This window comes from Nematolebias whitei, chromosome 10, assembly GCF_014905685.2.
Source record: "Nematolebias whitei isolate Nwh7 chromosome 10, NemWhi1, whole genome shotgun sequence".
Lineage (NCBI taxonomy): Eukaryota > Metazoa > Chordata > Actinopteri > Cyprinodontiformes > Rivulidae > Nematolebias > Nematolebias whitei.
Window position 1 is genome coordinate 22688592 of NC_056507.1, and position 19582 is coordinate 22708173.

General features: G+C 38.2%; 4 protein-coding genes across 5 annotated transcripts; 3 read left to right on the top strand and 1 right to left on the bottom strand.

Annotated features, from left to right (window-relative positions):
• Positions 1–1050: 1050 nt before the first annotated feature.
• On the bottom strand, positions 1051–1784 carry LOC119415663 (dynein light chain roadblock-type 2-like). Of its 2 annotated transcripts, XM_037682821.1 has the most exons (4): positions 1704–1784; positions 1484–1562; positions 1211–1378; positions 1051–1094 (listed from the first exon to the last, which is right to left on the bottom strand). In XM_037682821.1, the coding sequence occupies exons 1-4, from the start codon at positions 1704–1706 to the stop codon at positions 1051–1053; spliced, it is 294 nt and encodes a 97-aa protein (XP_037538749.1). In that variant the 5' UTR covers positions 1707–1784. The 2 variants fall into 2 exon arrangements, 1 of the variants encoding a protein (XP_037538749.1); XR_005187066.1 differs by lacking the exons at positions 1051–1094; positions 1211–1378 and having other exon boundaries at positions 1493–1559; positions 1704–1728.
• A 59-nt stretch (positions 1785–1843) lies between these two features.
• psmd7 (proteasome 26S subunit, non-ATPase 7) lies at positions 1844–6009 on the top strand. The gene is made up of 8 exons (XM_037682820.1): positions 1844–1982; positions 2355–2446; positions 3408–3500; positions 3595–3692; positions 3816–3896; positions 4000–4091; positions 4239–4437; positions 5321–6009. The coding sequence occupies exons 1-8, from the start codon at positions 1909–1911 to the stop codon at positions 5576–5578; spliced, it is 987 nt and encodes a 328-aa protein (XP_037538748.1). The 5' UTR covers positions 1844–1908; the 3' UTR covers positions 5579–6009.
• A 1996-nt stretch (positions 6010–8005) lies between these two features.
• On the top strand, positions 8006–15495 carry hprt1l (hypoxanthine phosphoribosyltransferase 1, like). The gene is made up of 9 exons (XM_037682822.1): positions 8006–8103; positions 8291–8397; positions 10234–10417; positions 10619–10684; positions 10773–10790; positions 11066–11148; positions 11801–11847; positions 13115–13191; positions 15419–15495. Exons 1-9 carry the CDS (start codon positions 8086–8088, stop codon positions 15464–15466), a joined length of 648 nt encoding a protein of 215 aa, XP_037538750.1. The 5' UTR covers positions 8006–8085; the 3' UTR covers positions 15467–15495.
• Positions 15496–16889: 1394 nt separating this feature from the next.
• On the top strand, positions 16890–18174 carry nudt7 (nudix (nucleoside diphosphate linked moiety X)-type motif 7). The gene is made up of 4 exons (XM_037683474.1): positions 16890–16929; positions 17179–17354; positions 17427–17585; positions 17666–18174. The coding sequence occupies exons 2-4, from the start codon at positions 17199–17201 to the stop codon at positions 18017–18019; spliced, it is 669 nt and encodes a 222-aa protein (XP_037539402.1). The 5' UTR covers positions 16890–16929; positions 17179–17198; the 3' UTR covers positions 18020–18174.
• The last annotated feature ends 1408 nt before the right edge of the window (positions 18175–19582 follow it).

The window sequence follows — 19582 nt, forward strand, 5'->3', positions numbered from 1 at the left end:
AACAAAGTCCATGCTCAATAATACAGGTATACAATCCAACATTTTTCAGTCAGGTCATCTGGACAGATGACCTGACTGAAAAATGTTCAATGATCATTGAGCATGGACTTTGTTGTTTTCAACCAGTTTGACAAGACTGTCAACAAGGAAGAGAGCTGGCAATGGAGGAGGGGCGTACCAAAGAGACCATCTTATCACAAGCAGAACTGGTTTGTTCCACTTTGGAGTAAGCTGTTGGGGGAAGAATCAGTTTTGTTGTGTTTCCTTGACTGATGAAGCCTTCCGGACCAAAGGTGAAACGTTTCAGCACAAAAAAAACACTGTCCAGATGACCTGACTGAAAAATGTTGGGTACAATTCACAACCACAATTTTGTGACACACGGAGCTGTAATTTGTTGTAGTTGTAGCTGACAACAATTCCCACCGCACAGTAAAGTCAACTCATACATTTAAAATGGCTGCCATGTGTCAATACCCGTCAAAGTTTCTCCAGGAACTTTTCTACTTTGTTTATTGTTACAGTTAGTAATACTTTTTACATTTCCCAAATTAATTTATTCCACATTTGTACAACACTAAAATAACAGGGATGATCTACCATGGACTAATCATTCCCATTCAATTTAAAAATACTTGATTAATCCTTAAGGGAAATTAAATGTTGTAGCTCATCATCCTGGTTTCGTTAGAGTTGTTACAGATGCTGATGGCTGTGGGCTGGAAGGATCCCCACAGTGGATCTGAAGAATATGGCTGCAGATGCAGATCTACTACTCCAACATGCATTGAGTGGTGCAATCCTAGAACTACTGGTAATACAAACAAAAATATAAATAGACCTGTATTTTTATTTAACTTTTAATTTGTAACAACAAGCATAAAACAGAAAAAAGGCAGTATGCCAGGTAAAGTATACAACATGTCAAGAGTAAAAAGGTTAACTACTTGACCAAATAGAAAATGAGCAGTTATGAAAGAAAAAAATGTGGATTTTTCCTTTCTCTTAATTAAAAAACAGGGATTTGACAGAGGCTTTAAAATCTGACAGCTATTCAAATGGGTTTTGGATGACTATCATCAGATAGTTGTTCTCTGCAGAGGCGAGAAGAGACAAAGAGTCACAGATAAAGTGAAAACAGTAGAGCCAGGAGTCTTCAGCTGTTGTTGAAGTCAGAGTTAATCATAATATAAAGGTTAAAAACACTCACGTAGAGAAAACATAATCTCGTATTTCTTTGTGCGGACGCGGAGGAAAGTGAGGTCATTCTGAGGGTCAATATCTCTGACCACGTTCCTGGCCATCACTGTGAGGTTGCGAAGGAGTCCTGCATACTGAACAGTTTTGGAGTCATCAAAAGATGTTCTGATGGGAATCCCTGAAAAAAAAAAAAAAACTTCAACATTACAAGTCTGTTTTCATAGTAAACTTGTTTCAAAAATTAAAATAATCAATGCCCAGATAATTATATTGTGTTTTTTACCTTCTGAATTCACAATAATTGTTCCAATCACACCTTTATAGTTTTCAATCCTCTCCAGCGTGTTTTCAACATCAGTCTGCTGATCAAGCAACAACACCAAATGAACTTCCATACCGTCAGAGAAACTTTATAACATTTCAATTACAGAAGGGAAATATAATCATTGCTATTGTTATCATGAAGTTATAAACAATTATTTGGTCATTTCAATATTTCTCACCATTTTGTCTATGAGCTGCTATCGACGAAAACTTTTCGTTTATCCTTTTATCTTCTCTCCGTGTTTCAGAGTTGTGCGGTGGCACTGAGGTTTAGGTTGTGTTTTGAGTTGCCAAGGGAAACGGAACTGACGTAAGACGTAGCCGGAAGTGAAGCGCCGTGATCGATTGTGTTGAAGTGGTGTGCTGTTTATCTTCGTAGTAAAAATGCCGGAGTTAGCAGTGGAAAATGTGGTCGTTCACCCGCTTGTGCTGCTTAGCGTGGTTGATCATTTTAACAGGTCAGTGCGCGCAGTGTTTGTGTGCAGCTTTGGTAATGTCTTAGTTGTCTAATTGTTCATAAACGTAGCGCTGGTGCTAGGCTAGGCTACTGCTAGCGGTGCTGAGTCAGAGCCCCATTGAAAATGAATGGAGACACGACAAAGCTAGTTAGCATTTTGAAAGCGTTAGTAAACTCAGAATATAAATTATTTAATCACATCTAATATTGTTATAGGAGCGATTAATGAATTCACTTATTAACACAGTGATAGTTATTACAGAATTGTTTTAATTATAATTCATAAAACATGACCTGATCGTTTTAATATTTGCTACAGTCGAGCTTAGTCTTCGTGTTATACATCATTTAATTTTAATGACTTATTCTACAGGATAGGAAAAGTTGGAAACCAGAAACGTGTGGTTGGTGTCCTGTTGGGATCATGGCACAAAAAGGTTCTTGACGTCTCTAATAGTTTTGCAGGTAAGTATCAAGGCGTTGATAAGAAAATTGATGCTAATTAGTTTAACCTCATTCAATGTTAATAATTGTCTTTCGTTGTCTTTTAAAGTGTTTATTGTTTTTACTCGATTTTTTTAACCTATTCTTCAATCTGTCACCAAGTTTGAACTTTGTATTCATAAATAATAGATGCTAAATGTTTTCTGCACCCAGAACTACAAAATATAATTTATTGAAACACAAAACCTGAAACTATTTGTATCGACATATAGTTAGAATTGTAAAAAAAACAAACAGAAGTACTAAGTAGTAGGTACTAAGCATCATGGACATAAAAGCTAACTATTAGGGCTAAGATTATGTACAGACTATCAGAAACAAACAAAAATAATATCTTAGTGTATGAATACACATGATTGGTGTAACCAAGTTTCTATTATTGCTTACAATACAAAAAAACCGTTAAAAACAGAAGTATTATGATTTTAATCATAAGAAAATACAAATACATAAAAAAAATAAAGCTTCAAACTGCTACTGTCATTTCAGGCAAAACTCAGTCTTTAACTAATTCAGTTTTGCTCATCTATTAGTGTTAACCTCCATCAATGTTTAACTTGATTGAGAAACAGCATTGCAAATATTTAATTTTTTTTTATTTGAATACTTGAAATTGTAAGAAACAACAATTTTCTATGTAAAGATACAATTTATTCTTATCAAAGCACAAAGTTTCTCCTTTAGAGTGGCTTATTTCCTGACTTTTTGAATCAATTGAAGTTATTGTTTTGGTCAAAGAATAATGCAAAGTGCTCTGTTTTAAAATATTTATTTTTTATTTTTATATAAGCCAGGATCTTCCTAGACATTTGGAAAAGTTTTTGGCTCCAAAATGCTTTTAATTGCTGTATGTTCACTTTGTTTTGTATGTCAGACTATTCCTTCAGAACAAACTGTGATTGATACCAGTGTTTCTTCGCAGTTCCATTTGATGAAGACGACAGGGACGACTCTGTCTGGTTCCTGGATCATGACTACTTGGAGAACATGTATGGCATGTTCAAGAAAGTTAATGGTAAGGCAGTGAAACTGTTGTTAAAAAAGTAGTTGTTTTGTGTCATTGTTACCTTTAGATTCATAGTTGTTAATAACTGTCTGCTGGTTTCCAGCCAGAGAAAGAATAGTTGGATGGTACCACACAGGACCCAAACTACATAAGAACGACATAGCCATCAATGAGCTCGTCAAGCGGTACTGTACCAACTCGGTATGCAACTTTTAAATTGTTTTAATTTAATTTATTATGTACTTGGACATCACCTTGTATTAAAAATGTTCATCTCTATGACACCTTTAATTTTTTAATTTTATTTTTTAACTATTTTCATAGGTGTTGGTTATCATAGATGTGAAGCCTAAAGATCTCGGCCTGCCCACAGAAGCATACATCTCTGTGGAAGAAATACATGACGTGAGATTTTAACAACAACAAAGAACGCCTAATGAAGTTAAAAATAAATTTCTATTTTTAGATAAGGTTTTATTTTTGTGTTTTCTGGGTTCACTATTTTTAGGATGGCACTCCAACATCCAAGACTTTTGAACACGTCACCAGTGAGATCGGAGCTGAAGAAGCAGAGGAAGTGGGAGTAGAGCACCTGCTGAGGTACTAGACAAATCTTTGAACTGCAGTCACGTTCTTGAGGACGCTCTGTTCCCATTAAATAATTGACTGCAGTGCAACACACAAATGAGCACTTGAGCTTTCCGTTTAAAATGTTCACCCACTTTTTCTGTCTTATTTTGACTACAGAGACATAAAGGATACCACAGTTGGTACTCTGTCTCAGCGCATCACAAACCAGGTTCACGGCCTAAAGGGACTCAACTCAAAGCTGCTGGACATCCGCTCCTATTTGGAGAGAGTGGTTGCAGGCAAACTCCCCATCAACCACCAGATCATCTACCAGCTGCAGGACGTCTTCAACCTGCTACCAGACGTCAACCTACTGGTAAGTTGTTGAAGTTATTTTTACTCCATTTATTTGTAGTAACTGTAAGGTTATTTATCACTTTTTATTTCAGTAATCTTAAAATGATCAAACCAGATTTTTTTCTTCTGTTTTTGTTATTAAAACTCAAAACCTGTTAATGTGCAATTTTTAGATTGTGATTCTTAAAATAAATTAAAGGTTCAGCTCTTACTGTTGACATTGTTGGTAAAATGTTAGAAATCTAACATCACAGCTGCTTGACGGGCAGCTGTGGCTGAGTGGTTAGAGCAGTTGTCCTCCAGTGGGAGAGTTGGGGGTTTGATTCCGCCAGCAGTCGCATGTTGAAGTGTCCCTGGGCAAGACACTGAACCCCTCATTGCCTCCGATGTGTGTTCCATCGTTGTATGAATGTGATCTAAAGCACTGATTAGTGTCTAGATTCAGATTAGCTTTGCAGAGACCTAGTAGAGTGCTGTATGAATGTGTGTGTGTGTGTGTGTGTGTAGGTAAATGAGGGCACAGGTTGTAGTGTAAGGTGCAGGTTGTAGTGTAAGGTGCAGGTTGTAGTGTAAGGGGCTTGAGTATTTTGATTAGATAGAAAAGTGCCATACAGTCCATTTACCATGTACTTCAGATTTACAGTAAATGTAAAGGATCAATACAAATGGTAAAAAAAACAAAAACAACTTCTTCCTTTGTGCAGTCAGTGATTGTAGATTCTGCTGTGGTTTGAAGGGAGACAAACCACCAGTGTTGGGCAAATAAATACCTGGTCAATATAAAAATAAAACTATCAGCTTCAAAACTGCTGGTAGCTGTATTTGATAAAAATCCAGGCCCAAATGTATGTACCTTTTTGAACTTGTCAAAAGGGTTCTGACTGTCATGGGTTGTTTTCTAGGAGTTCACAAAAGCCTTTTACCTGAAGACCAACGACCAGATGCTGGTGGTCTACCTGGCCTCGCTGATTCGCTCCGTGGTGGCTCTGCACAACCTGATCAACAACAAGATTTCCAACCGAGACGCGGAAAAGAAGGAAGGACAGGAGAAAGAGGAAGGAAAGAAAGAGAAGAAAGACGACAAAGAGAAAAAGGACGACAAAGACAAGGAAAAGGAGAAGACGGAAGGTGCCAAGAAAGATGAGAAGAAGAAGAAATGAGTGCTCCTCCGCTGTGGTTTTCTCTCAAATCGCACCATCTTCATCCAAACGGCGCTCTACTTTCTGCCCACGCTTTCTCTGTATGTGGGTCTCAGACTAAAAGTAGGACTCTGAATGGGGAATTGTGTCATTTGAGATTTGGCCTCATGGTAACAGCTGACACTCAAAGACTTATCATACAGAGATGATGTTTGTTCTCCGGTGTTCTGAACTGTGAGAACATGATGCTGTCCTCATAGTTTCCACGCTCTTGTTGTTTTTCAGCACCCGCTGTTGCTTATTTTGTAAGATGGAGTAGAAATGCTATCGTTTCTGTATCGCTCATTAAATCGGGATTATATGAAAAGTTGCGTTTTGCGATTCTGTTCCTATTTTATCAATAAATTGATACAAACTGGTCATTTTTTGTATCACAGACAGACTGCAGACAAGACACATTTGTATTTGTCTAAGAGCTCATTGTAGTTTATCTGAACAAAGCCTTGAATGAAAATGACAAAAGGTTTGAACAGTTTTATTTAACGCCATGTATAACAATAAACCAGCATACGACGTGGCAATACTTCACATCTTGATTTGTTAAGGTAGATGGTTGAATATTTACATTGAACTGGCTAACAGGCCTCCCTTCTGTGATCTCAGTGAGATTTGCCTAGGTAAAATTAAATAAAAATATAGTCGGCCATTTTTGTACACATCGCTGTATAGCCTGGCGTTTATTTTTTAATTGCTTCCACTCAAGTACCCCCCCCCCCCCCCAATGTTCAACAACACTTAAAATCTAGTACCAGATCAGTTTTGTATTATTGGGGCACAAAAAAAGTGCTTTGGGATGTTAATGGATTTCTCACAGGAACTGCTTCAGGTTTTTTTTTCTCAGATTAGGGTCAGAATTTACCGGTACCTTTGGCCAATTCTTTTATCCTTTGTTTTAGTCAGAACATCTGTTTCCGACCTCAGATTAAGCTCTTGTTAAAGGAAATTACAAAAAGAGATATGTTTGCCTTAATTTGTTGTCCATTAAAGACAAGTCATCCTTAGATGTAGAAAAGTAGACGCAAACCATGAAACTACCACCACTATACTCAACAGATGGCAGTGTAATGTAGGGGTTCCCAACCCTGGTCCTTGAGGAACACCATCCTGGATGTTTTCCTCTGCTCTGACACACCTGATTTTAATTAATGGGGAATTTACAGGCTTCTGCAGAACATGAAGAAATTAAATCGCTGGAGCAGGGAACCAACTAAAACATGCAGGATGGTGTTCCTCAAGGACCTGGGTTGGGAACCACTGGAATGTGCTGGAATGCAGTTTTCTTTAATAAAAAAAATCAATAAGGAATCGTAATATTTTATCAAACTGAATATTTTTTCAAGCTGTATCGTTTTGACTGCATAAAGAGGAATATTCCTTGTTTATTAGAGATGCTCAGCAGTTATTGATGTTTATTATTATAAGGTATTTTTGTTTGTCTGGGGGTGTTAGGGTGGAGGAAGGTGGGAAGATAAAAAATATATAAAATTTCATTTTGATGAACAGTTTTCTATAACGTGTTAAAACTCTTTTTTTCATTGACCCTTTATTTATCCTGGTAGTCTCATTGAGTCACGAGAACTCATTTTCAAGAGAGACCTGTTTAGGGAGCAGATGGGGGGGGGGGGGGGGGGGGGGTTGAGGCAGGTGTGGGTGTTTCACCTTTTCCACCCACATTTTGATGTTGATGGTACCGGGAGTTGAACCTGCGACTTTCCGATCACAGGCCCATCTTCTAACCTCTGCGCCACCACTCCCCCAATGCCATTTGAAGATATTTTCTAAAACTGAATATTCTGTTTTACCACAGGGAATGCAAGATGACAACAAAAATAAATAAATCACAAAACAAATTTATTTTATTTGCTTAATGTTCAAATGTATTGCTGTGGATTTTAACTTTCCGCTGATCTGCACCTCAGTACAACTTTATAAAGTGCAAATAAAATTGTCATCAGCAAAGATTTAAACTGGAAATCTTTGTTGGTTTTACCTTCGTTTTAACCAGTTTGGGTGGATTGCAGACATTTTAAATTTAAAACAAATTAAACTTCATAAAGTTTATTGTATTTTTTACACATATAATAATCAACTGAAATGATCATTTTGGACTGTTTGACTTTGAACATATGGGTCAGATTAATACATTATTAATTAAAAGTAGATATTATGAGTCAGCTCCAGAGCATTCAGAGTTGTTACCTCATGGATGAAGTTTTTTTTTGTACTGCGTCACCCAGCAGCCTCTCCTCCCTCCAGCTCCTCAGTGTCGGTGCTGTCTGCCGAACCGGGTCTGGGTTTTTAGAGTGGGAGGACTCGGATTATTGTGCAGGTGAGGTGGATTCTAACGTCAAGGCTTTAAAAGCTCGGTCCAGAAACCCAGAGGAAGAAGACGCAGCTGCTCTCCTCGTGGTCCAACCCGAACATGACTCTGCTGATGAATCTCTGCTGAGACCGACCGGACCGGAAACATGGCTTCGTATCTGCAGGTTCGTGATCATTTATCAGGGTGCGGTTTTGACCCACCTCGGCTTCTGTAGGCTCTTTTTCTTTTTTTTTAACTCTAGAGACCGCGGTAATCTGCGCGTGCTGGTACCAACAAACAGGTGGTGGTTGGGAGGAGGCGATTTAAAAACAAAAACCCGCATTTAATCCCGCTGCTTGTTCTTCTCCCAGATCTCTGATGACGAGAAGGGACACGATCTGGACCTCTTCTGTGTCCCCAGACATTACGAGAACGATTTGGACAAAGTGATCATCCCCCACGGCCTCATCATGGACAGGTGAAGCCCACACACTGAAAACTGCTGGCTTCTTTTCAGAACTCATTCTGGGTCAGAAAGTTAGGGTTGGAGGTGAGCCACTCTTCACAGTCGGACATTTTTATCCGACCTGACTGGACCTCTGCTTCAGAACCCGATGGGTTAAAAATATTTTTGTATTTTACACTGAAGACACAAAGTATTTAATACAAGTTAATAGCACGCTGTATCTTTTTGTTTGGAAGAGTCCAAACTGACTGAATCGTGTTTCTTTTCCTGCAGGGAAATGTGTCCAACACAGAAATATACCTTTGCTCAAGTGAAACTAGCAGTATGTTTAGACTAACATTTGTCTTAAATTTATTTATTTTTACCCCAGTTACATCTTTTTAACACAAACTAGAGAATGCTGAGTGCTGAAGAACAGCTAAAATTAGCTATAGAACTGAATCAAGGCTACGCCCCCCCCCCCAACACCAATGAGAAGCAAAAAATAAAACAACCGTAAAACACTAGCTAAAATATGTGAAAGGCTATCTTAAAGCTAAATGTATAAAAATGCTAGCAAAAAAAAAAAAATATATAGCAATGAGGTAGTTGAACACGATGTTTCAAAAGCTAGCTAAAAGCTAAATTCTGTAGAAGACTATAGCTAAAAGTGAAATCTTCAAGGAGCAAAACTCTAAAAGATAAATGAAGCAAAACACTATTTTAAAAAGCCAAAAGTAGGAAAACAATAGCTAAAAGTAGCAAAAGCCTAACTCTACAGGAGCTCAACAATTAGAAGCTAAAAGTAGCAAAAGCCTAACGCTACAGGAGCTCAACAATTAGAAGCTAAATGTAGCAAAAGCCTAACGCTACAGGAGCTCAACAATTAGAAGCTAAAAGTAGCAAAAGCCTAACGCTAGGAGCTCAATAATTAGAAGTTAAATGTAGCAAAAGCCTAACGCTACAGGAGCTCAACAATTAGAAGCTAAATGTAGCAAAAGGCTAATGCTAGGAGCTCAACAATTAGAAGCTAAATGTAGCAAAAGCCTAACGCTACAGGAGCTCAACAATTAGAAGCTAAATGTAGCAAAAGGCTAATGCTAGGAGCTCAACAATTAGAAGCTAAATGTAGCAAAAGGCTAGCTCAAAGTACCAAAACACTAGCCTTGTTTCCTTTAACTTGACACTGATTTCTGTATAATTTTCTTTAAACCAGAGCTTGTGTATTTCTGTTAAATGTTCACTTTTAGTAGAACGAACATCTCAGTTAATTATCGAGTCCAAAACGTCCCCTCTGTGCCTCCCTGTCCAGTCGGTGCCGTTTATTTCAGTTTCTGAAAGTTGGAGACCTGGAGAATGAGTTGGACTGTAAAACCATCTTGTAAGAATGTGTTTACCCTATTTTTAACTTTTGTAAACGTGTAGTCTAGTAGTTAGCACCAGCTGCCTAGCACCAACTAGTTAAACAGATTTTGGTTTCTTTAACGAGTCATTTGAACCCAACATGGAGGAAGAAAACTTAACCCAGTCTGCGGGGTCAAACCAGTAACCCAGGGTTGACTCGGTCCAAATATGACCCAGCATTTGTTTACAAATTTGGTCTTTTTATCCCATTAGTTTTTAGCGTGCGCCTCTTTTTTTTTTTTTTTTTTTTTTTTTGTCAAGTCAGTTTACATAACCACAGCTGAAGAGTTAACCTTTTGGCATGTTGCAGCAGGAGAAGCTCTATGGCTGGTTTTAAAGTCCTCAGAGGAAAAGCCTGTCCTGTTGCAGCACGTCAGACTGTGTCATTATGGAGATTAATAAGTGAAGCATTGAATTTAGGAAGTACGATGCTTCACTTTCTCGTGTCTTCCCTCTTTGCTGCAGGACGGAGCGACTGGCCCGTGACATAATCCAGGATATGGGAGGACACCACATCGTGGCTTTGTGTGTGCTAAAAGGGGGCTACAAGTTCTTCGCAGACCTCCTGGACTACATTAAAGTGCTCAACCACAACAGCGATAAATCGGTCCCGCTGACGGTGGATTTCATTAGAGTAAAGAGCTACTGTGTGAGCTGCCTTTCTCCTTTTGGGGATTCAGTCGTGCCGATGTGAGGCGTGTGACGCGTTCGTCAAAATGCCAGCGAGAACAATCTTTTAAAATCAGAAATTCACAGCTGCGGTGCGAAGCATCGAAAATGTAAAAATATAAATCCAAACTAGCAGCGGCGCTAAAAAGAATGGGTTTGTGTTTTTTTTTTTTTTTTTTAGAACGATAAGTCGATGAACAGCATCAAAGTCATAGGTGGGGATGAACTTTCCAACCTCGCAGGCAAGGTTAGTCTTCTGGAGTCTGTCTAAATAACCACACCCTAATTCATGCACGTCTGCTTCTTTAATGACTCTCCTATGTGTTTTGTTTCAGAACGTTTTAATTGTTGAGGTAGGAGACGTTTTATTCTGTTTTTGTTTTTTTAATCAGCTGTTTATAGGAGTGGCTTGTGTGACTCAGCAAGTCCTCCATCTGTTGTCTAAACCCTGCTTATTGATTTGCATTGAAAATTCAGATTAATCCTCTGTGTGTGTGTGTGTGTGTGTGTGCGTGCACTCGTTTGTTTTTAATGTTCGGTCTCCTCAGACATCATCTTCCGTTGAGCACCAGCTGCATAAACGCCAGCTCTTACAAATGTCTCTCTGTTTGTGTTGCCGTGATAAAAGGACATCGTGGAGACGGGGAGGACGATGCAGACGTTACTTTCTCTGCTGAGTGAATGTAATCCCAAGATGGTTAAAGTTGTGAGGTGAGGCCACGCCGTTTACAGTGCAGGGAACCATAACTGGCTGCTATATCCTCAGACAGAGTGCATGCAACGGTGCTTTTAGCTAATGGGCACTCTCCTATAGGACTGAATTAGAGATGTAATGTGACGGAGGGAGGGAACGGCTTAAGAGTTAATCTGACGCACTATAAACTGCACTGCGGAGGAACAGGCTTTTTCCCTCTGATGTATTCCTGTCAGCTGGGTAAAAGTGAACCAATGCAGGCTTTATTTTATGCTTAAAGACAGAAGAAAATGTCTTCCATTAACCGTCACTTACTGATGCACTTATTGAAGCAGAACTCAAGAGACATTTTAGCTATTTTGGTATCAAGCCATGCAGCTTTAATTCCTGTTCCTGCAGAGGTTGTGCAATATTTACTACTTTACATGACTTGCTGTTTTTTAATGTAACACTGCAGAAGCATGATAAAATTCTATTTTTTTTTTTTTTTTACTGTGCAGTTTTTAGCCTTTATTCTGACTTGAATGTGTTTAAGCTCAGAGGTTGGATGGTGACCAGTGCAGTTGTAGTACTTGTGTGGTCAGGAGGCTAAAGTACTTTTAAAATCTGCTCTGAAAAGGTTGAAATCCTTTTGTCTTTCACGTTTTTCCTCTTCAAATCTCTTTCCAGCCTCTTGGTGAAGAGGACCCCGAGAAGTTCAGGGTACAGGCCAGACTGTGAGTACAGTTTTATTGTCTGTTCCCTCATAATGTAGCCGTGTGTGGTGAACTCTTTTCATGCCTTTCACTAGTAATGTAGTTGGGGGGGTAAAAAACTGTTTTCCTGGTTTTTATTTTTCTGTACAATTTTTATCAATCCAAATACCTCAGCATATTTAGTGCTATGACTTATTTATATATTTTTGTCAAATGTATACTTTTCTAAATCTTTATTCTTATTTTATTTTAAATCTACATCAGAATACTTGCTCTATTTTAGTGTCTTTTTTAAAAATTTGTACCTAGCCTTTTGCTGCTTTAACTTTTAAGCTACTGTTCAACCATTTTTATATTTTAATAGAAATATTTTTTATCTTTAGCTAGCACTTTGCTGCTTTTGGCTTGCGTTTAGTTATTGTTAGCTTTTGGCTCACCTTTTTGCTGCTTTAATCTTTAGCCACTGTTTTTTTGCTATTTCTAGCTTTTAGCTCCTGTTTTGCTACATATTTAGCCTCTAGCCACTGTTTCGCTATCTTTAGTTTTTCGGCTACACAGTTGTATTACATTTAGTTTTTAGACACTGTTGTTACTTTTAGCTAGCTTTTAGCTACTCTTGAGCTACATTTAGCTGTAATTGAGGTCATTTTAGCCAACCCTTTGTTATTTTTAGCTAATGTTCTTCTATTTTTAGCTTTCCTTTTTAGTTTCTAGCTGCCGTTTGGCTATTTTTAGCTATTCTTACTACTTTTAGCATTTGCTACTTTTAGTTTTAAGGATTTTGCTCTTTTTTTTTTTTTGCTTTTAGAGCCTTTTTTCTATGCACTGGTAGTTTCTAGTTACTATTTTGCTAATTTTAGCTAGTGTTCTGCCCTTATTAGCTTTAACTCAGTTTCAGACTCTCCAGCTAAGGCATTCAATGTTTATTGTTCACACTGGTTAATATTTATTTAAAGAAACTCCACAATAAAAGATAAATTTGTATGTACTGATGCAAGCCTGATAGGCTTCCCTTCACAGCGTCTGATTATGTAAAGCTTTTAGGTTTGAGTTGGATAATCTCTTTAAGACCGGCCCTTAAGAACAGCTGCTACTGTGAGCGTTTTGACTTTGCACTAATGCACAGCTGACAACTTCATCGCAGCTTCACAGAAACGGGAAAAGACCAATAAGTGCGACTTCACTACAGGGTCTATTAAACTAACCGTCTGATCGTTGCCCCTCTGCTGGACTAAGTAGCGTGCTTTCTTTAAATAACTCTCGTTGATGGTGTTTAAATTCATTTCAGACATCGGCTTTGAGGTTCCAGATGCCTTTCTGGTGGGCTATGCTTTGGACTACAATGAGTACTTCAGAGATCTCAGCGTAAGTGTTGTTAGCAAAACACTGAGTCACAAAGCTTTTCTATTTATTCTTATGTTAAATTTAAAATGTTATAATTCAATAAAATCTATCCAGTGGTTCATGAGTTTTCCAGTGCTCTAAATTGGAGCTATTCAACTGGTGGTCCGGGGGCCACATCCAGCCAGCAGGTGAGCTCAGAGTGGCCCGCCGATTTCATTCCAAATAAAACTAGATTTTAAAATTTAGACTAAATTTACTTAATGACCATAGTTGCTGTATGCCTGGCCCCTTACAGCTGGCTTTCAGTAACTGTGGCCCCCTGAATACGTTGGTTGAGTTGCCCTGCTATAGATGCACTCGTACACACAAGCAAAAAACATTATTGCACTTTTCCCTTCGGCGGTAAGCAACGAACAGCTGCTACGCCAGTCAACCTACTGGTTTGTTAACAGAGGATCAGTTACTGACAGGTCAATACGATGGCACGTTTAGGATCATAAATCATCACGAGGTCCAGGAGAAATGATACATTTAGAATCAAACCGCACTGATACTGAAGTGAAACGTGACGTCGGCCGTGCGACCATGGCACCTTTCCGTTTTTTTTTTGTTCCCAGGTGGAGAGGAAACTCACACGAGCTCAATAAAATCAAGAGAGGTAAATTATTTTTACCTTTTTAATGTAGGTAAGGCAGGAAAAATGACAAGCTCAGCGCTGAGGCGTCCGTCCGGAACCGGAAACCCCATGTACCGGAACGCCCCAGCTTATATTGGCCCTTGGCTTCACCTTCACATTCAGGCGAGCACAACCCATCAAGAGCGTATCAGTGGGGTGACTGTGTGACCTCATCGGTTTTATCTGTTTCTGATTGTGGATAATAGGGGGATGTGCAAATCTAAGTGTTGGAAGCGAGCGAAAACAAAACTGACTCCTTATTGGGTGTTGACTCTGGGATCACTCATTGTGAGCAGCTGAGACTGATCTGGTCCAAACTAGGTTATAATTCAGAGTAGGTCAGACCGGGCCCCCAGCAGGATTAAACTTTTAACAGTGAGTTTATGGTGGTGAAACTACAGCTGCTCAAGTTAATTTCATAAAAATCACAATAGCTATTTTAAAACGTGTTCATAGTGTTTCACTGATATTCATGTTAAAATCGTAAAATTCTGTTAAAATTTAGCCTTTTTTTTTATTTTTTAAAGAAGCAGCTTCCAATTTAAAATTAAATTATAAAATGTTTCCAGTTTTATCAAAATAAATCCCAATAAACATAAATGTTGTGAAAAATAATTGCGTAGTTCTTTGACATCTGCAAAGAATTATGGGTTAGAAATGTGTTTTATCCTTTTACAAGAAATAGTTATCGATTTCTAATGGAGATGCAGGAATAAAGCAAGTGTCAAAACGTCTGTCCTTAGCATTAGGAAATTTGTGCACTCTCTAAATTTTAATGACTTAACATACTTTTGGGGTATTTCACTTTGTTAGGAACTTCCAAAGCACAAAACGACAAAAAAAAATGGTCAAAAACTTTTTAGCTGTACTTGGACCAAATGTGAACTTGAAACCTGACTGGACAAAGTATCTCTTTTTTAAAGCTAAAATCCATTTTTAATTACTAAATAATTTTCAAAATGATTATATACACACTGATCAGAACAGGCTAATTTAATAAAATACACAAATTTACAGAAGAGAATTAGGATTAATTGTTCCATAATTCTGAGTTTAATTTCAGAAAACAGTCAGAATTCTAAAAACATTCATATCTTTTTGTGGCTCTAATTCTTGTGCTCTTTGAGGAAATTTGCTGCAATGTTGATGCTCAGCCAGTTTCTAGTTTCACTGAGGCTGCAGAACAGAAGGAAGCTGCAACTCTAGATGCTGGAGTTGAAAAAACGTCCACAGATCTGGTCAAACAGCTGAATAACTGCATCTGAATGAGTGTTTTGGAAGGGAAAATGCAAGAGAAGTCTAAATTATTGCATCTACGGAGCTGTCAAATGCTCTAACAAACCTCGTAATGTTGCAGAATCAAAGATTTGAGTTGTGCATCCATACTCTTTGCTGGGTTTGCTTGTTTTAAATAGTCAAGTGAGGAAATAACATCTGTTGTAGACACAGCTCCTATAAAAGCATCCACCTGCTCTATGAAATCCTATTTAATCATAAAATGCTATGCTTTGATGACCGCTATGCATCAAACATTTATTCCTTTATCTCTGATGCTTTCATTTCTTTCTACAGCACATCTGTATACTGAAAGAAGAAGCCAAGGAGAAGTACAAAATGTGAGCGTTCAAAGCGTCGCAGAGATGATGTCTGACTCGCCAAAGACTTGGACCACTGTGACCAACCTCCTTAGTTTTTCTGCATTTGGAAACTTATTTATTTTTTTCTAAATTGTGCATTGTAACAAACTTCGAGAAAAACATTTATTTTGCTCCTTATAATAAGTGGGAATATTTATGTAAATTGGGAATATTTATGTAAATTGGGAATATTTTGGTTAAATTTTAACAATTCATCTAGTTTATGTCTTTACCTGTATATTTATTTTTGGACGATTGGGAAGAATGTCTCAGGCTTTATGCTAGCCTTAGGTTTAATTTTGGTTTTATTAGAAAATGCTGATAACTCCTAACTTATAATAAATTTAATAGTAATATACTGGAAAAATTATTTAATATATCATGTTTTCTTTAAGAACATGTTTACAGCAATATAAATCCTACTCAAACCTTGACTTGTGTTTTCTGTTGCACTTTTTTATTGTGACAAAAGGGGGTGTTGTAACACGTGACAATAATTAAAACACATTTTAGAATGAACATGTCTATATCTGGCACACAACAAAAATACATTTGAAATTCTATTTATGCAACATTTATTTTGGTTGGGCATTTATGTCACTCATTTTATTTGAGGGATAAATATGACTTAGAGAGATGGAAGTAATTCATACATGGGCATAAATCAGACACTCCAAAATCTAAATGCACATTAACAGTTTCATTGAACATCTATTTACATTTTGGCTTTAATCTCCTTGTGATTTGCCTTTATTTTTCACTCTTCAGTTGATTTATTTATTTATTTTTTAAAATCATTTTACATGTGTAAGACATCTGAACATTGTTATATATATATATTTTTTTTTAGTTCTATTTTGCATTTGAATTAGTTTTTTTTTGTGTGTGTCAACGTGATAGCAGTTCGTCTTGTTTTGTGCTTAAAGTCTTCATAATTTTATGTTTAATTTGGAAAAGCTTAATTTTACAGTTTTATGTCCAAGATCAAGTTGCTTATTTTATTGGTTTTGTTGTCTGGAACCGACTGTGGATGCTTTTTAAATTTTCTGATGCATTCCAGATGTGTCCAGAGGATCAGATTGAACTTTCTTGGCTTTTTAAATTTTGTTTTGTTCTATGTTGACCACCCGTTCTGTATCTCTCTTCTGTTTATTTCTTGAATGTATATTTCATGTCTTTAAAAAGCACATCGGTCCTAAACCTGCTTCTAGTTTGTTTAGTAAAGCGCCTGTCAGTGACTATTTACATCAGACGTCACTTCCTGAAGAACGCTGTGCTTTAATTGGCTCGGCCAATCAAAGTGGGAGCGATGCTTACTCTCATTGGTTGATGAGAAGACGGGCAGTTGGCTCATCCAATCAGTATCCTTACGCGAAAAGGAAGTTGGGAACACGCATGCGCAACTCGCAGGTTGGTAAAACTTCCGTAACGTTAGCTTGTCAGAAGGTAAAAACATTTATTTTCACATTACTATTGCGTATATTTAGCACGTAACTGAACTGGAGCAGCAAAGAATACCGGTGTCATTGACTATGGGCTGCTAATTTTGTTAATTACCTTTTACTTTTTTTCCATTTAAAGAGGTACCGGTAAATTAGTTTTTGATACAAATTAGCTTAAGTCTACTGGTTGTTTTTGTACAAGTCGGACCATATCAAGTTTAAATTCAGAATCTGTTTTTGTAACCTTGTGCAGATAGAAAGCAGTCAACTGCAATGCAGTCAAAAGAGGAGACTGTAGCCATTTTAAAGCAGTTTGATATTGGAGAGAAGTTCTCCTACCTACCTGTCCTGCCCAAAGCCTCAGTGTTGATCCCACTGTTTGTGAGGGCTGGGAGGCTACACACCTTAATGACCCTACGTTCAACCAAGGTAATCTAAGAACATGTCTTTTGTGAAGTTATCCTTCTCATTTAACTCCATTTTTGACTGACGTCTGTGTAGCTGAGGACCAGCGCTGGTGAGGTGTGTTTCCCGGGTGGGAAAAGAGACCCCGGTGATCAAGATGATGTGGACACAGCCCTTCGAGAAGCGGAGGAGGAGATCGGTCTGAAGCCTGATGATGTTCAGGTGGTCTGCACACTGTTTCCAGTCATCAATAAGGTAGAACACTTGAGTAAAACTCGCCATCAGAGCAACTGGGCCAATCTTTTTGTTACATCACCTTGAACTTCCTTTATTAGAGTGGCCTTTTGGTGACCCCGGTCGTCGGCTTCATCAATGAATCGTTTCACCCAGTATTAAACCCTGCTGAAGTCAGCGCTGCGTTCTCAGTCCCACTGGACTTCTTCATCAGCGACAAGGACCACTACACAACTCACAACGCTCCTGGGGTAATGGGGCCTTTGCACTCCTTTCATTTTGTGGACCCCGTTTCAAGAAGCCAGTACCACATTTGGGGGCTGACAGCCATGCTGGCGGTTGTAGTTGCCGTCATTGCTCTGAAGAAAAAACCCGAGTTTGATGCCGGCTTTAATACCGAGGATCCTTTATCATTTTTCCAACACCTTCTGCATAAAAGACTGAGCAAACTGTGACCAAGGTTAATTTTAATACATTTAGGACTGTACAAAAGACATTAAGCCGGAGTGCACTGTGAACCTAAACTTCGACGCAATTTGTTTTAACTATTGTAATGCTGCCAATTTGCACACTTGTTTTGACTAATAAACTTTTATAATCTAATACTGGCATGAGAAGTGGTGAAGAGGTGGGGAAAAGAAACTCATCCACGTTGAAAGTGTTATTAATTCATTTAATGTAGCAGCAGGATTACAGATATAAACAGAGTATACAAATGTCCAGACAAAGGCAAAGTACATGTTAATAATAGTTCAAATGTATAACACGCAGGGGTTGACCTTTATCCCTACTGCAGGGTCTTAAGGCTAAATACTAAAGCTCAAACTACACAAAACTGATACAACAGAACTGTAGGAGGATGTAAAGTAGAAAGCAACCTAGGGAAAGTGAGCTAGCTGATTATGCACAAGAGACAGCTCACACTATTGGCAATGAACAGTGAATTTACCACAGTTGCCCCTTTTGATCAAGCATTTCACAGCAACAGAAATGTTGAAAAGCACATCAACACAAGAACGTTCTCCATAAAACAATCGCCATGTCACATCCCTTTACCTCACCTGTATAAATCTCATGAGGCGTGAAAAACGGTATCTATAGAAAACTACAAATGCAATGATGATTCACAGATGAGCCTGCGCAGTATGCTGAGTAAGTTCTGATGTCCTGTAATCAGTTGAAAAAACATCAGTACGAGCAGGTGTTCAGGAACTTAAATGAAACTGATTAAGAATCATGAAGATCCAAGAGGATGAGGAGTGATGGAGCAAAAGGGACACCAGTAAACACAGCAGAGCAACAGTTAGGTTATCAAGGCACACAAAGTTCTGTTGAAAGCATCACAATTTCAATTCAAGATACCCCTGCAGTATATTTCACATTTAAATATACATGGATATTCATTTACATGACTGAAGGACAAAAACAAAGATTTGTGTGCTCTTTTCACCACCACTAGATCAATATTTAACAAGGTTTTTCTTTTTTCGAGTGGAAGGAGCTATTAAAAGACCAACTATACCGGATCACTTGGAGTAAAAGGGCTGGACATGAGTTTACGCCACAATCCAACACAAAACAAGATTAATGTACAGAGACACAAGCAACAGCTGGTGCCACCCCCCCCCACACTTTATTCCCTCTGCCTCAAAATATACGATCTCTTAAAGTGTAATTGGCCCAATGTCAGATGTAGACCAAGCCACATGTCCACACCATGAGGTAAAATTTACATTCATGAGAGCAAAGTCACAGGTTGGCTTTCTGTGTCGGTATGGCTTACAGAGGCATAACTCTTTCTGCAGTTCTTCCACAACATTATGTGCTCTTTATCTCCCCAACCAAGAGGAATGGAATGCTTGGAAACGGTATGACTGCACTCTAACCTGATCTACAGTAAATGGATGAGTCAAAGTGCCATTTGAGAAGTATGACAAAAAAAAAGATACAAGAAGCTTAGTCGCACGTTATGCTCCACAGTTTGGATAAACTATGTCACAATAAAACTCATTTCTGAC

What these genes read in the sequence shown, in the direction of transcription:
- hprt1l (XM_037682822.1), top strand. An exon ending in TTAGAGTAAAGAGCTACTGT is followed by an intron (nt 10,418 to 10,618) that starts GTGAGCTGCCTT and finishes TTTTTTTTTTAG; the next exon opens with AACGATAAGTCGATGAACAG. An exon ending in AAGATGGTTAAAGTTGTGAG is followed by an intron (nt 11,149 to 11,800) that starts GTGAGGCCACGC and finishes ATCTCTTTCCAG; the next exon opens with CCTCTTGGTGAAGAGGACCC.
- LOC119415663 (XM_037682821.1), bottom strand. An exon ending in AATTATTGTGAATTCAGAAG is followed by an intron (nt 1,379 to 1,483) that starts GTAAAAAACACA and finishes TTTTTTTTTCAG; the next exon opens with GGATTCCCATCAGAACATCT. An exon ending in CGAGATTATGTTTTCTCTAC is followed by an intron (nt 1,095 to 1,210) that starts GTGAGTGTTTTT and finishes TCGCCTCTGCAG; the next exon opens with AGAACAACTATCTGATGATA.
- psmd7 (XM_037682820.1), top strand. Translation starts at nt 1,909, where the DNA reads ATGCCGGAGTTAGCAGTGGAAAATGTGGTCGTTCACCCGCTTGTGCTG. An exon ending in CGTCTCTAATAGTTTTGCAG is followed by an intron (nt 2,447 to 3,407) that starts GTAAGTATCAAG and finishes GTTTCTTCGCAG; the next exon opens with TTCCATTTGATGAAGACGAC. An exon ending in GGAGTAGAGCACCTGCTGAG is followed by an intron (nt 4,092 to 4,238) that starts GTACTAGACAAA and finishes TTTTGACTACAG; the next exon opens with AGACATAAAGGATACCACAG.
- nudt7 (XM_037683474.1), top strand. Translation starts at nt 17,199, where the DNA reads ATGCAGTCAAAAGAGGAGACTGTAGCCATTTTAAAGCAGTTTGATATT. An exon ending in TGACCCTACGTTCAACCAAG is followed by an intron (nt 17,355 to 17,426) that starts GTAATCTAAGAA and finishes ACGTCTGTGTAG; the next exon opens with CTGAGGACCAGCGCTGGTGA. An exon ending in TGTTTCCAGTCATCAATAAG is followed by an intron (nt 17,586 to 17,665) that starts GTAGAACACTTG and finishes TTCCTTTATTAG; the next exon opens with AGTGGCCTTTTGGTGACCCC.